Source organism: Zonotrichia leucophrys, chromosome 4, assembly GCF_028769735.1.
Source record: "Zonotrichia leucophrys gambelii isolate GWCS_2022_RI chromosome 4, RI_Zleu_2.0, whole genome shotgun sequence".
Taxonomy (NCBI): domain Eukaryota; kingdom Metazoa; phylum Chordata; class Aves; order Passeriformes; family Passerellidae; genus Zonotrichia; species Zonotrichia leucophrys.
This window is the reverse complement of record NC_088173.1, coordinates 35287297-35300560: the sequence shown is the minus strand read 5'-3', so window position 1 is coordinate 35300560 and position 13264 is coordinate 35287297. Positions and strand designations below refer to the sequence as shown.

The following is a 13264-nucleotide window of genomic DNA, read 5'->3' as shown; positions in this document are numbered from 1 at the left end:
TTTCCAGTTTGATGGAGGATGAGCTGGCTCTCTAAATGCAGCATAAGCCACATTGCTGCAGGGCCTGCATCCCTACAGATCAGCACCTCACTGTGACAGGCTCTGGGATAGAGTAGCTAGGGCCAGCCCATGCTCTGGAGAGCTGGTCAACCCATTTAGGCAAAGAAAGCTGAAAAACTGTAAAGCTTAGCATGTTTAAAGAGCAGTGCTTGCTCAAAACAGAGCCAGGTCTCCATCTCCAGCTCTCCTGAGTATGTTTTGACTTCAGGGCAGAGCTGCCCTCAATCTGTTCAAAATGTCTAGCTGAGCCCTTGTTAGCAACTCTACCTTTACATCCCTCTCCCTTTTTTCATCCTGAGACAATCAGTCCTCTCTCCCCTCTAAATCCTGCTATGGCAGCAACGGGGCTCACATCACCTAACTTCAGCTATTTAAAAAATGAATCCAAGCTCATGTTTTAGGTCCCCTTGTGGCACCACCCACATGCCTCAGGTGTTTAGAAGCTACCAAGAGCTTGCAGTGTCCTGCTGCAGGTGAGTGTGCCCCTGGAGGGTGATGAGCAGCACCACACAGCACTCCCAGCTGCAAGGGCTGCACATCCCTGAGCTAGGCAGAGCTCATTAGCAGGACCCTGGTGTGCCTGGCCACATCCAAGCTGCTTTGGGCCAGAGCTGCTTTAAGCCCTGCCAACCCGTGGGCAGAGATGTGCTGGGCTGGACAGTCACGGTCTGGCAGTTCTGCTCGGCTCCACACAGGCTGCAGGGACACTGGGAAGGCATGGAGCTCACATCCAGCCAGGAGGGCAGCAGGATACTTGTTTTATATGAGCCAGCTGCCTTCCAGAAGGACCCTTCCACTCAAGATAAACTACACAAGTTGCCAGCTGAAGAATAACACAAATACTTTCCCCCTTCAGAATGGGCTGTGACACAGAAGAATCACAGTGTCCTTTCCCAGGCAGAATAATGAGGTTATAGCCACAAAAGAATGAAATACATTTTTTTATGATCTTGATAATTCTGTGTCCTTTTCTAAAGACCTCATAAAACAACCAGTGAAGTTATAGTTTCCAATATTGATCAAGGAGAAGATGGATGCTGAGACACCAGCTTACTACTAAGAGTGTCCTCTTCGTAGACCATTAATTATCTTTTGTTCTTTTCATTGTACATCAATACAAGGTAAGGGGTTGTAAGGACTGGGAAAGCATCTGCTCTTATTACCCTTTGTGCTAATGAAAGAAAACACCCTGGAATATTTCACTGTAATTATTAGTCTTACTCTCCTTTCATTCTTTTGAATCATGTCTGAAAGTGTTATAACCCTTTCTTTCCTCTATTTCAGCACTTTACAAATATGCAAAGGCAAAGCAGAGTGAGAGACCACCCTTAGTTTGTTTAAAGCAAGATGGATTTCTGCTCTTATTTGGTATGTAACCTTCTACAATCTGATGGTCAAGCCAGTTTTTCCCTACAACTTCGTCACTTGTAGTCTAACACTGGATTTAAAGTGTAGACAACTTTCCAGTAAGTGACTATCATGTGTAAGGTTCAAGACTACTTTTTTTAAAAAAAAATGTAATGAATAAATGTATATTTTACAACTGTGGATTGCAGTCATTGCACTTTTCTTTCAGAAAAATATTATTTCAAAATTTCAGATCCTGGTTTTCCTGTACTTTCACAGCCAGAAAACTTTTACTTTTCCATTTGAAGCAAATGGAAGTAAACTTTTCATTTACAGGAATTCCAGAATTAAAGGACCTTCTGGGTCATCCATACCAGTTCTATTCTTCCTTCAGACACCAATGCACAAAGTACCACATTTCTTTTTAAGATTTAAAATACAATGCTAGTATTTTATACTAGGACTGAAGAGCACTAAGTGGAGATATTAAGGGAACTTAACACTGCCTTTTGTGAGTGCAAGGTAATCAGATAGTTATCCACTTTCATATCTCTTTCACATTTGTAAGTCAAGGAGTTATGCCAAGTCAGGTGGTCTGTATGTAATTGCCTCACACAGTTCTTGCACTAAAGGATTATTGTAGGGGTCAGAGGTCAGCAGAATATCAATAAGAATTTGAGTAATACAATTTCAGCAAATAAATAATCTTTCATTCAACATTTCTCCCTGAACACCTTTTTCTCTTTGTGACATGTCAGTACCACTGCACTGCTGAGTTGCCTACTTCTAACAGGCATTTTCCATAATTGCAGAAATTCAGAAATTCTCCCACTCCAGTTGCTCGTTAACCACTGCCCCATCTTCAGCCAGAGTAAATTTGTTCAAAAGGGTGACATCAGTCTATTGCAGCTGAGGATCAGGCTGCAAGACAGATAACCAGCTAATGGGAAAGCCAGGTAATTTTCAAATTCAGCACTCAACAAATATTTCATCATTACTGCTTTTGCACCCTGTCCTTGCTTTGGGACCATGCTGTATTATAAAAAACCAGCAACATTCCACAGAAAGTTAATTAAAAAACATCTGTTCTAGCCGATCTGTGTGCTTTGTGAATTTGACTTCTACATCAGATTTGCTCTTTCTTATTGTCAGTTTTCAAAGTCAGAATTAAAAATTGGGCACTGTTTTGCTTTAACCTTTCCCAGAGTGTCCCACAGAGCTCTCTTGGTGAACCAGTGTGCTGGTCATGCCCAAGGAGATATAAATAAATGAGCTCACCATGGGCATGACGTGGAGGTACCCACACAGAGACAAGTGCTGTCAGCAGCTACACAGAAGCTTTATCTAGAGCCCAGTATTTTACTCAGCAGGCTGCAGTGAAGTGGCTACCAAACAGCCCAGCCCTTCCAGAAGCAGGAGATATTCCGAATTACGGCTTGGGCTGAGGTTGTTTCCAGCACATGGACGTCAGCACAGGGCTGCCTCACTGAGCAATCTTCCAGATTATTTATTATCTGGTCACATGAACCTTGGCATATGAGATAATCTGACTGACTAATATTTCCAGTGATTATGGGCCAAATTAGCTAAGAATACACAGAGCCACATGCCTGCTGCGTGCAGTCATGTCAATTTACACCAGCCAAGTTTGTCTCTAAAGATGATTTATTGTTTTTGTGCTGCTAGCTGGGTATTTCTATTTAAAAAAAAAAAACAAAACAAAACAAAACAACTCTTTGCAAGAAACTGCCTGAAAAAGTGTCAGGCACCAAAAAGAGCTTTTTCTCTCTCTGCCAAAGATGAGAGTGGAGGTAAAGAGAATGTGATTCATTAGCAGAGAGAAGGTGTGCAGAATTCAACATGCACACCTATTTCTGAGCAAATCTGACAAGATTGGTGCATCCCCATGCCCTGTGACCTTTCATTAAGGGGAGCTGAGTAAGGTTATTGTTCACCTCAGCAGCTGAACAGCGGAACCTGTCAGGAAGCCTCTGTCACAACACTTTTCTACCAGGGAAATAGAATTTTTCTGGATGTGTAAATTTGTGTTGACTTCAAATGTTAAAAATTGAATAAAAATTTATAAAAAAATCTGCTTCTGGCCCATGCTGGAAAATCATTTTTTTGTGTTATATTCATTACTTTTTATTTCTCATCTGTATCGAACTTTCATTATTTCTGCATTATTTTATGACACATCTATCATGATAGTGCAAAATAATACAACACATGGCTCTCATGTCATTGAAAATAATCCAATAGGAAATAATATGCAAATAAATGCACTATTAAGTTGTAAAATAAATTGAACTTGAAATATTTATTGTGTCATAACAGATTGAAATATTTCAAAACTAATTTGTAATGTAATCTTTCCCAAATTCTACCTCATCAAAAATTCAGGACTCATTTTTTTCCACTGTCATTTTCAAAGAAAACAACATTTGGGATATGCACTTAAAACCAAAATTGTTGACAAAAATAAAGTAATATAAACCACAAATAATAAAATAAACTTTAAAAACTTATAATATTTTATTAGAAATAAATACAGTGCTGCTTTATTGAACAAAGTATAAATTATAAAAAAATAATAAGTAGCAATTTTGGCTCATATTTCTCAGGAAGAAAGTGAAGCTTAGGGTGGTATTTATGTTTTTTGTTGGGATTTTGACTGCCAGTTCTAGCACAGATAAAACATATGGCTGAGATGTGGAACCTCTGAATTTGTCTTCCGTTTTCTATCAAACAGCGGTCTAGATTTTTATTTGCTTTTTTGTATCTACACACACTGCTAAAATTAAAAATCAAGAAGTGCACCCAAGAAATTCAACCAGTATTTATCACAAGATGGTCACAATCTATTTGGGGGACCGCACAAAGTGAAAAAAAAAAAAAAAAACCAAAAAAACCACCAAAACAAACAAAAAAAAAAAAAAAAAGCCAAAAGATCAACCAATTCAAAATAAAGTTCACAGAAGAATACATTTTGGCAAAACAAATGATTCTGTGGGTAGGAGGGGTAATAAAGCAGGTCCATGGAGGGGAGTTGGAAGCTGAGAAGCAGCAGAAAGGAATGGGAAGTGAGGGTGATATATGAGAACAGCCAGGCAGCATCAGGTCTGTTAGAAATCCAAGTACTTTTCATTATTCAGTACCAAGTGCTTGCTGTGCTTCTGGTAGACGTCCTCTGATTGCCACAATTTGTTCTTTTGAAGCACAAGAAATGTAGCTGCTAAGGAAGAAAAGCTCACATTTTAAGGACTTTTTAAAATCTAAAATTGCTTAAACACAGGCAGATGCAAAAATAGCATTAACATGTACTGCTGGGTATTTACAGACCCATGACTGCATGGCTCAGGTGCTTTGTGGAGCATCACACATTGGATTTCAGAAAGGACCTGAAGCATGTTCTGCTGGAGCAATAAATCATTTGTAGGAATATTTTAATGCTAATAATGCCTATAAGAGATGCCATTATGCACCTAACTCTCCATCATGAGCTCTGCTTTTAACTATTAGACCAATAAAACACCTACTGCTCCCTAAGGTCTTGTCTTGCTCCAGTGCCTTTATAATTTGCAATAATCTCTGAATTATCTCTGATGCAATAAGGCAAATGTGTTGCTGGGGTAAAATGTCATAACTTTGGTGGGAAAGAGGACATTTCCACACTGGCCGGGAATCTGTCTCCACAGATGCAGTTTTGGCCATATTCACTGCTCTGGTGGCACAGCTGGCTTTTGCTGCTGGCCAGAATGTTCAGGAGGAGTTGGAGCACCACCAGTGTCTCACAAATTCACTCTTGTTTTTGTTCAACTTTGAATGCAACTTTAATTTTTTTAAATATTTATTATGTTTGCTTCTTCATTTCTTCCCCCAGGCTTAGACTTTTTTTATCTAAAATAAGAGATGTATAAAATCTGTCATTTAAAGGCACTTCTAAGCTTTGATTGGAATCAGCTGAAGCATTAGTCATCTGTTGCAGCTTCTGTAATTCTTTAAATTATCTCTTTGCAAATGCTAAATGCCCTAAAGTTACCAGCTTCTCCCCTCCCCAGTCTCTCTCTTGCAGAAAAATCAAAGGCCATTTCTCCAGGTATTCCATTTAAAAAGCCATCTCACAGCAAGCAAAAAGTAATATGTATAGTTGCCTCTTTTCATCTGAAGCCATCCGTAGCTATATTGACATTAAAATTATGTGAATTTCTAGCAGAGCAGGAAGAAATAAGTGTAATGCATTGCTGCAACAGAATTTGAATATATTTACCTACTTCACCAAGTATAAGTAATAACTGAGGAAGAAAATACTACTGTCATCACTTCCAGCAGCTGGGCATAGGATCACTGCTTACAGGCAAGAAAAGGCACATATTTTATAAATGTATTTTTTCTCAGTGCCCCCCAGCAGCGGCCAGATCCCCGTTGTGCTGGATCCTGTGAAAATGTGCAGTGAAAGACGCAAGTCACCATGAAATCCTCCTTCCAAAAGGAAGTAAAAAAAGAGGATTTCCACAGCAATGAGCCTACATCCTGCTGATTCTGTGTCTGTGTCCCTTCAGCCATTTTGCTATGGGAATTGCTGCTATGTGGGACTCAGCATCTGTGTCTCACTATGGAAGCCCCCTACTTGGGCACAGCTGGTTATTCAGCCCCTTTTGGCATCTCTGGCATCAGAGGTGGCACACCATTAATGAGAGATTGCTAGAATGAGAAAAATTATTATAAAAATCCTCAGCATGAAATGAGACTTCTGTGGATGGTCACAGGTTCTGCTCACTCTCCACAAAGAATATACAGTCCTCTGAAGTGAAATATTAGAAGTGAAAGAATTAGGGGAGGAAATACTTAAAATGGCCATGAAAGAAAGGACTTCTTTCCTTTCTTTCTAATGGGAAGAAGCTGACATTGGAGGCAATGTTCTGGTGCTGCAGAGAGTTCCTTTGCAGGGTTTCATTGCTCGCTTTAATGACGGCACTTGCTCACCTAACATGAATGTGGTATGTCTAACCTCCAAGCCATGATGTGAGGAGTTATTTTTATTTGCTAGAGCTGACTGTGCAAAAGAGATGACTGCTCTCCTCGGCTGCTCCCTTTCTGTGACAGAGCAGCAACCCACAGGCAAGAGCTAGAGATTTCTGATACCAGAGACAGCATTTCTGCATGCAAATGGCTTTGCTGATAATGCCAGTGGAAATCCATTGCATTATTAAGCTGTAGTATGCAGGTACAAGCACACTGCTGCTTCAGGTGCTTTCCAAACAAACAAACAAATCAAAACAAAACAGAAACAAACAAAAAGCTTGTAACTCCTTCAGAGAAAAACAGGCCTTTCAGAGCAATCAGAATAAGCCCTAATTCATCTCTGGCAAAAGATGCAGTGATATACACACTGCAATATTTAACTGCAAGAAGTGTTGAGTATGTACAAGTGACTGGGTTGATGCACAGGCTTGTGTGCAAGGGCATTTTAATTCCCTAAAAATAACAATATTCCCCTGACATTCATTGTGGGATTGCACAGCAAACAATGCCTACAGCTCACAAACATACAGCTAGAAGTTCCTCCAGTGTGTACTGTGAGCCATAAATGTTCAATTAGCCCTGACTGGGTTTTACAAAGACATTTCAGTGGGAGAAGGCACTGGGTGGAGGATGGAGAGCTGACTAAAGGAACAGTAGGAAAATAGCCTTCATTATTTTTGCAACACATCAAGAAAGAGGCTCCTCCTGCACATCTGAAGAAGCAAGATCTCTTCTGCAGGCCTTTGGAAGTGTTCTGAAAAGGGAGGGGGTCACTGCACAGCAGCCAAAACCTGAGTTTGCACCTCTGTTTACAGCTTAACTTGCAAAATCGTGCAGCACAAAACTACTGAGCTCTGAGGCTTTTGATGGGAAAAAGCTTTCTCTGCTGGTTTCTTCAGAGGTGATTTATTCTGTAAAAACGGTACTGTAACATTGCCTGCCCTAAAAGCAACTCATGCAAAGTTAATTACATTGCACTATGTTTGTGGGAAAATACATTTTACTACAAGTTAATTTGAAGAAAAAAATATTATACAATGAACGCTATAAAAGAAACAGTTATGAGTTGCTTTAACAGCGTTTGTAAATCAAATCACTGCACATCAATAACTTTAAAACCAACCTACATCAGGTTTTTGGAACAATGTATGAGGGAAACAGTTTTTGAGTAGCCATGTATTTTTCATAAGTTGTGGGTGGCAAAAAAAATGTGGGTTATTTGTTAAAAAGTACAAAAAGGATTTGCTTTCTTTCATTTATAAGACTTGATGATTTTTGCATGTTCTGCTGTTTTCTGTGGCTTTTTGGGAGCAACACAGAAGCCAAAATCCTTAGACATTTTGTGATGTTTTTTAATTGAAAATATTTCTTTCAAGAAATCATTAATTACAGGCTTTCCTCTTTACACAGAGATAGGAATTTCATCCATACAAATTAATAAAGTGTGAGGAAAAAAGGGACTTTTGATTATCCAGGCTCACCTGCTTTTTTACACTGACCAAAGAAGAGATTTATTCCTTGCTAAATACTTCTTTCACTCATTGAGCAAGAAACATGTATGATTCATGTTTCAGCTACAGAATATCTTCACACAAATGCAGTATTGCTGTGCATGGTAAAGAGCTGAATGTTGGCCCACAAGACACTCAACTCTTGCTTACCAGCCCTTGACTGTCAAAATATGGGCCAAATTTCTTGGCTAAATTTTCCTAATTGTGGCTTTCAGGCACCAGCTCTTGTAAGGCCTTTGGCTGCTTGGGTAAGAGCCTTTCTGCTCAGAAACATCCTCTCCTGGATCTGCCTCTCTGGGGAGTGGGGAAAAAAGAAGGAAAACCCAGGGTGGTGTCCTGCAAAGTGGCCCAGGCACCTGAACTCTTGTCCTGCCATGGGCAGCGTGTGGAGCAGCAAGCTGTCTGTACACCTCGTCAAAACTTCAGTGCCTTGTCCCAAGACACCTCCTCTGAGCATTTATACACTGCTTTTAAGGACAATTGTAGCCTAAGTTTAAATAACTTTCCCTACTTGGAGACTTCCCCTAGTTTGGGGACATTTTGTAGAATAACTGGGAAAAAAAAAAAAACAAACCTGAAGCTGTGATTTGTGTGATTCCTCCCCATCCTCCAAAATCAGACACCTCTTCTCCATGGCACATCACCTCAGAATTAATTTCAAGAGCAAATGTGGGGGAAAAGATCTCACACCGCTCTTATTTCTCTTCTAAATTCTTTAAGTAACTCACAGGAAAAGCTCATGTGCACAAAACTACTTGCATAATGTCATAGCCATAGCAGAGAAAGTCCCCAGAGCAGGTTGACAATATTAAATAAAAGAAATTGCACTCCTATAAAGAATTTCATGTTCACAGCGTGCATGTGCAAAATAAACTGCCACTGTTGCTGACTCGTGTGAATTTAAGTTTTGCAAGATTAGGTCATTTTCCTCCAAACTCAGCTCCTGCAGGAGATGACAAGGGGACCAAAATGTCTGGGATTTTTCTCTTCTTCTGCTTCCTATCAGTATTTTTTCTGCCTTTCCTGTTGTGGAAAAGCCTGCAATATGGTGCGAGTGTGTTTTAAAGGCTTAAAAAACAAATACGTATTTATTCTGTTCCTTGAAGTTAAAGACATCCAAGAACTTATAATAACCACTTAATATATGTGACTGATTCTTCAAAAAAATATAAGATAGGAAACAAAACTAAAGGAAATAATGCTATTTTTTCTTTTTTTAAATAGAGAATCAATTCAGAGAATTAATTGTGCCAGATTCAAAACTTTTGGATTGATGCCAACTGATTCTCAAGATGGCACAGCCAAACACACCTTTTATAAATTCCTAATACTGCATTGAGGACAGGAAAATATTTCTTGCTAAATACCAGAAATATTAAATGTACCATAATTTTGCAGACTTTACAGAACTCCCACTAATGTGAATGGGATTCACAGGCACATGCAAGGATCTCAGAGAAACTCAAGCTCTTGGAAGCAGCTCCTGGTGTTTAACCACAGAGCCTTAAGCACTGAGTCACTCTGCCTGAGTTTCTGTTAGGTGGAGAAAGAAAGGGTTCTTCTCTCTGCCATTATAATACAATTTTTCCCTTTAGATTTATTAATCTGAGAATATTACAAATTCATTTGCTAAATTATAATGTTTTGAACCACTAGCAATATGCAATAAGAGTCTAAATACATGCATTTTAAAATCTATGGTTCCTGTTCTCTCCTCTTCTGGCAAGTAGTAATTACATGCAAACCCAAGAAATTAAGTTAATCATAACCATCTCAACAAACAGGAAACAGGCATTAGAAGTGTCCTGTTGGGCCTGTACCAGTTATATTTAATTAAACAGAAAATAATGCATAATCCAGTACACCAGTCTCTGGTTTGCTCTTACAACCAACTGAAATTAAGTACACCAATGCTAATAAGTGTTCATGGAAGCAAGGAACTCAACTTCTGAAACTTCAGGGTTGGCTTAGGGATTATCACAGCAAATAAAGTGACTTAAACAGCCAGGTGAATGAGCATTCAGAAACCAAATTCTTTAGGCAGTCTTGGAAATCTCAGCCTTGCACTGTACCTGTACCAATTCCTTGATACTGTGCCAAAAATATTTTTTTAAAAAGCCCATACTGCTGGCCATGTAAATTGAACATATATTTCTGTTTCTGCAGCTGTTATAGCTACCCTGTGTGTATTTTACCTCTGAATAAAGAGTACTTAGCAATTACCACTCATGTCTCTCTTCTCACCACTACAGGGGCAGAGTCCATGGTTTGGAGCAGGTGTAGAAAATCTTCAGGGTCAGAAAAACTCAGAATAAAGATTAAAACACAGATCTGGTATCATCGCAGCAGCATGGAAGGATTCCTGAAACGTGGCTCTCTGCCTAATGCTATTTCTGTACTATACTACGATAGTACACATATTTTAATGACATTATAGGAAAGCCCAAGATAAGAAACAGATTTGTCTTCCTTTTGATCAAAACCTAATTCTAAATGTATGTAGATAAAGTAACAACTGTGTAAATATCACTCAATAAAGCAATGTGAACACTACCATCAAAATTGTTATTAATAGTCATGCTATGTGTTTGACCATTTTGTGCATGTTTCTTCTTTGGCTCGGTTAGAAAAAATAGTAAAAAATATTTTGCCCCATGAAGAATTAACAAAGGAGACATTTACCTTTAACTAGGGACACAAATTGCAAAAACACCCTTTAAATTACCAAGAACACTGGAAATCTGGGAGTATTCCACCCTGCATGTTTCAAAGGCATGAAATTAAACATTTGAAGCAAACTTATCTACCTGTTCCAGCTGTTACCAATGAGGATAAGGGAATTTTTTTTTCTAGAAAAACAGTAATTCCTAAAACACCACTATTTTACTGAAAATTCCATAGGCTAACTAGATTGGGATTCCCATTTTCAAGGCATGAAAGAGACCAACTCTTTCACTGAGGGACAATGACTCATGCAAACTGTGATGAAAATATTAATGAAACGTTTTTAGCTGTTATTTATGAGTTCACGAACTTCCATTCTACCCAGTCTTCTCATCCTATTTATGTAATTTGGCTGTAGTTTATATTTTACTCACATTGTTAAAACAAACAAACAAACCAAACAAAAATTCAAAACACCTCTTTTACCTAAGACTATTTTGTTTTAAATGAAAATTTGTTTAAATTGCCAGGTCCAATCTAATAAGCAGGGCACAGCTGAGTACATTTAGGTACCAGCAAGTACTCATAGCATTGCAGAGATGGGAGGCTTTACAAATGCATTAAAAATGAGTATCCATTCTGAAACAAATGTTTAAGTATCGTGCTCTGAAATAGACACTGTGATCGAAGTGTCAAGAGTCAGTCCAGGGACGGAACTTTGAGCCCACAGAGCTGCCAAGAGGTCTAAAACAAACCAGTGCAGGATTATTTGTAAAAGTCCTGGAGAAGAGCAGCCCAGGGTTATGACTCACAAGGAATTCTTAGTGACTCCCAGAGAAAGGAATGAAAGTACTTCCACTGCAGAACAAGACCACAGCACGCCGAAAGCAGAGCGGCACCATGCGAGCCAGGCGCAGCCCCAGCGCGCTGGGATAACGCACTCACCTTGTCCACAATGCAGATCTGCTTCTTGCTCTGCACATCAACAATCTCTACTTCAAAGTAGGTGATTTTTGAATGCTTGAGCGCCGGCGATGGTTTGATCTGGCCAGCAGAGAGCACCAGCTGGGACAGGTTGAAGAAGGAGCGAGAGTCATTGTGAGCCATGGGCAGAGCTGCTCCATGGGCTGCGGGGTCCCGGCTCTGCCTCTGGAGCATGCTGAGCCCCGGCAGCAGCGATCCTCATATCAGCAGGGGACAGTTCCAGGGGAAATGTGTCCTCCCTGCTGCAGTTAAATACAGCCACAGAGCGGCCAGACACAAAAGGTCAAGTGGCATTCCATCTGAAGTGTGCTGGCTTATTTAGCAGGAGTGAAAACAATGGCTCTGTAATCCTTGTCTATATTTAATCTGCTAGTGTGAGGTCCTGTGTTGATGCTGCTGCTGCTTTCTTATTTTCTTTTTTTTTTTTCATTTTATTTAAACCAGTGTTTGAAACAAGACATCCTGAAATTCCCTATTAGCAGATTGCAGAGCCTGAAATCCCAGAGCCCCAGAGGAGCAACTAGAAATGAATGTAGTAAATCCCACTGTTACCTACAGAGACAGATGTTTAAAATGTCCATGCACACACACATGTATAAGTATAAATGTCACTTGTTCTAGAATAATCATTATCAGATGCCATCTATTCTAGAAATATCTACTAACAAAATAGCATGAGCAAAATCATGCTCATCAGCAAAATTTAGGGAGTACTTGCAAATATCTACTTGGCTTTAGCACTATGGATTTTCTGGTATTTAACAGGGTAGAGCTTTCCTTACAGTTCTGCCAGGGGAAAATCAACTGAAGAAATGGAAATTATAACCTTAAAGGCATTCATTCAGGGCTTGGATCATTTCACTACTTTCTTATTCTTTCCTGACAATTTTTACAATACAAGTCTGCAACAAAACAAAAGCAGCTTTAATGGTAAGAATAAAGACTACATAAAACAACAATTTTTCTCTGAAGCAGCTTCCCCAAGCTTTGTTTAAACTTATTTCTCCATGTATGGCTTTTTAATAGGATTTAACAGAACTAGCAGCACTTTTCCATCCTGAAATTCTCCCTAAATTTCCCTGGGCTCCCTAGGATTACAGTGTTAGAAGGGCACCATGAGTTTCTGCAGACAGCTCTTTCCACAGAGTAAATTCTGAATACACACATTTCTCCATGGTAAAATCCAGGGAAAACTACAATCACTATTACAAAAATCATACAGGTTTGCTACACTGAGGAAATTATTTAAGTGAGAAAAAGCTTCCACAAAGTAAAAGTCACCACACAATTAATCCCCACGCTGGGGTGCAAGGTGGAAACAGAACAGGTCTCTTTTCTCTAATTCTGCTATAACTTAGAGAAAGTGTAGTGGTTCTTTAGCCATAGTTCTGATTAAAGGAGCTAACTCCAACTCATAGCTAAAATGCTTTATGCCCACATGACATAACAAATTTTGAAGCAGCCTAGACTGAGAGAAAAGCCCCCACTGCTTGGTGATGCAGTCAAGTAACCCCGTGAATGCCTTCACTGGATTTGTTAATGGAAAGCCCTGACTGGGGGAATGCACATGCACAACAATATCCATCCCCTACTACAAAAACAAACAAACAAACAAACGAAAAACAAAAAAAAAAAAAAGAATTTTGACTATACTGAAATCAGTTGGCAATCTT

General features: G+C 39.3%; 1 protein-coding gene across 1 annotated transcript in view; it reads right to left on the bottom strand.

Annotated features, from left to right (window-relative positions):
* TECRL (trans-2,3-enoyl-CoA reductase like) overlaps window positions 1-11765 on the bottom strand; it is a 56821-nt gene extending 45056 nt beyond the window's left edge. Inside the window, exon 1 of the mRNA XM_064712327.1 lies at window positions 11553-11765. Coding sequence (XP_064568397.1) covers window positions 11553-11765 — 213 coding nt within the window. The remainder of the gene's footprint in view (window positions 1-11552) is intronic.
* Window positions 11766-13264: the final 1499 nt, after the last annotated feature.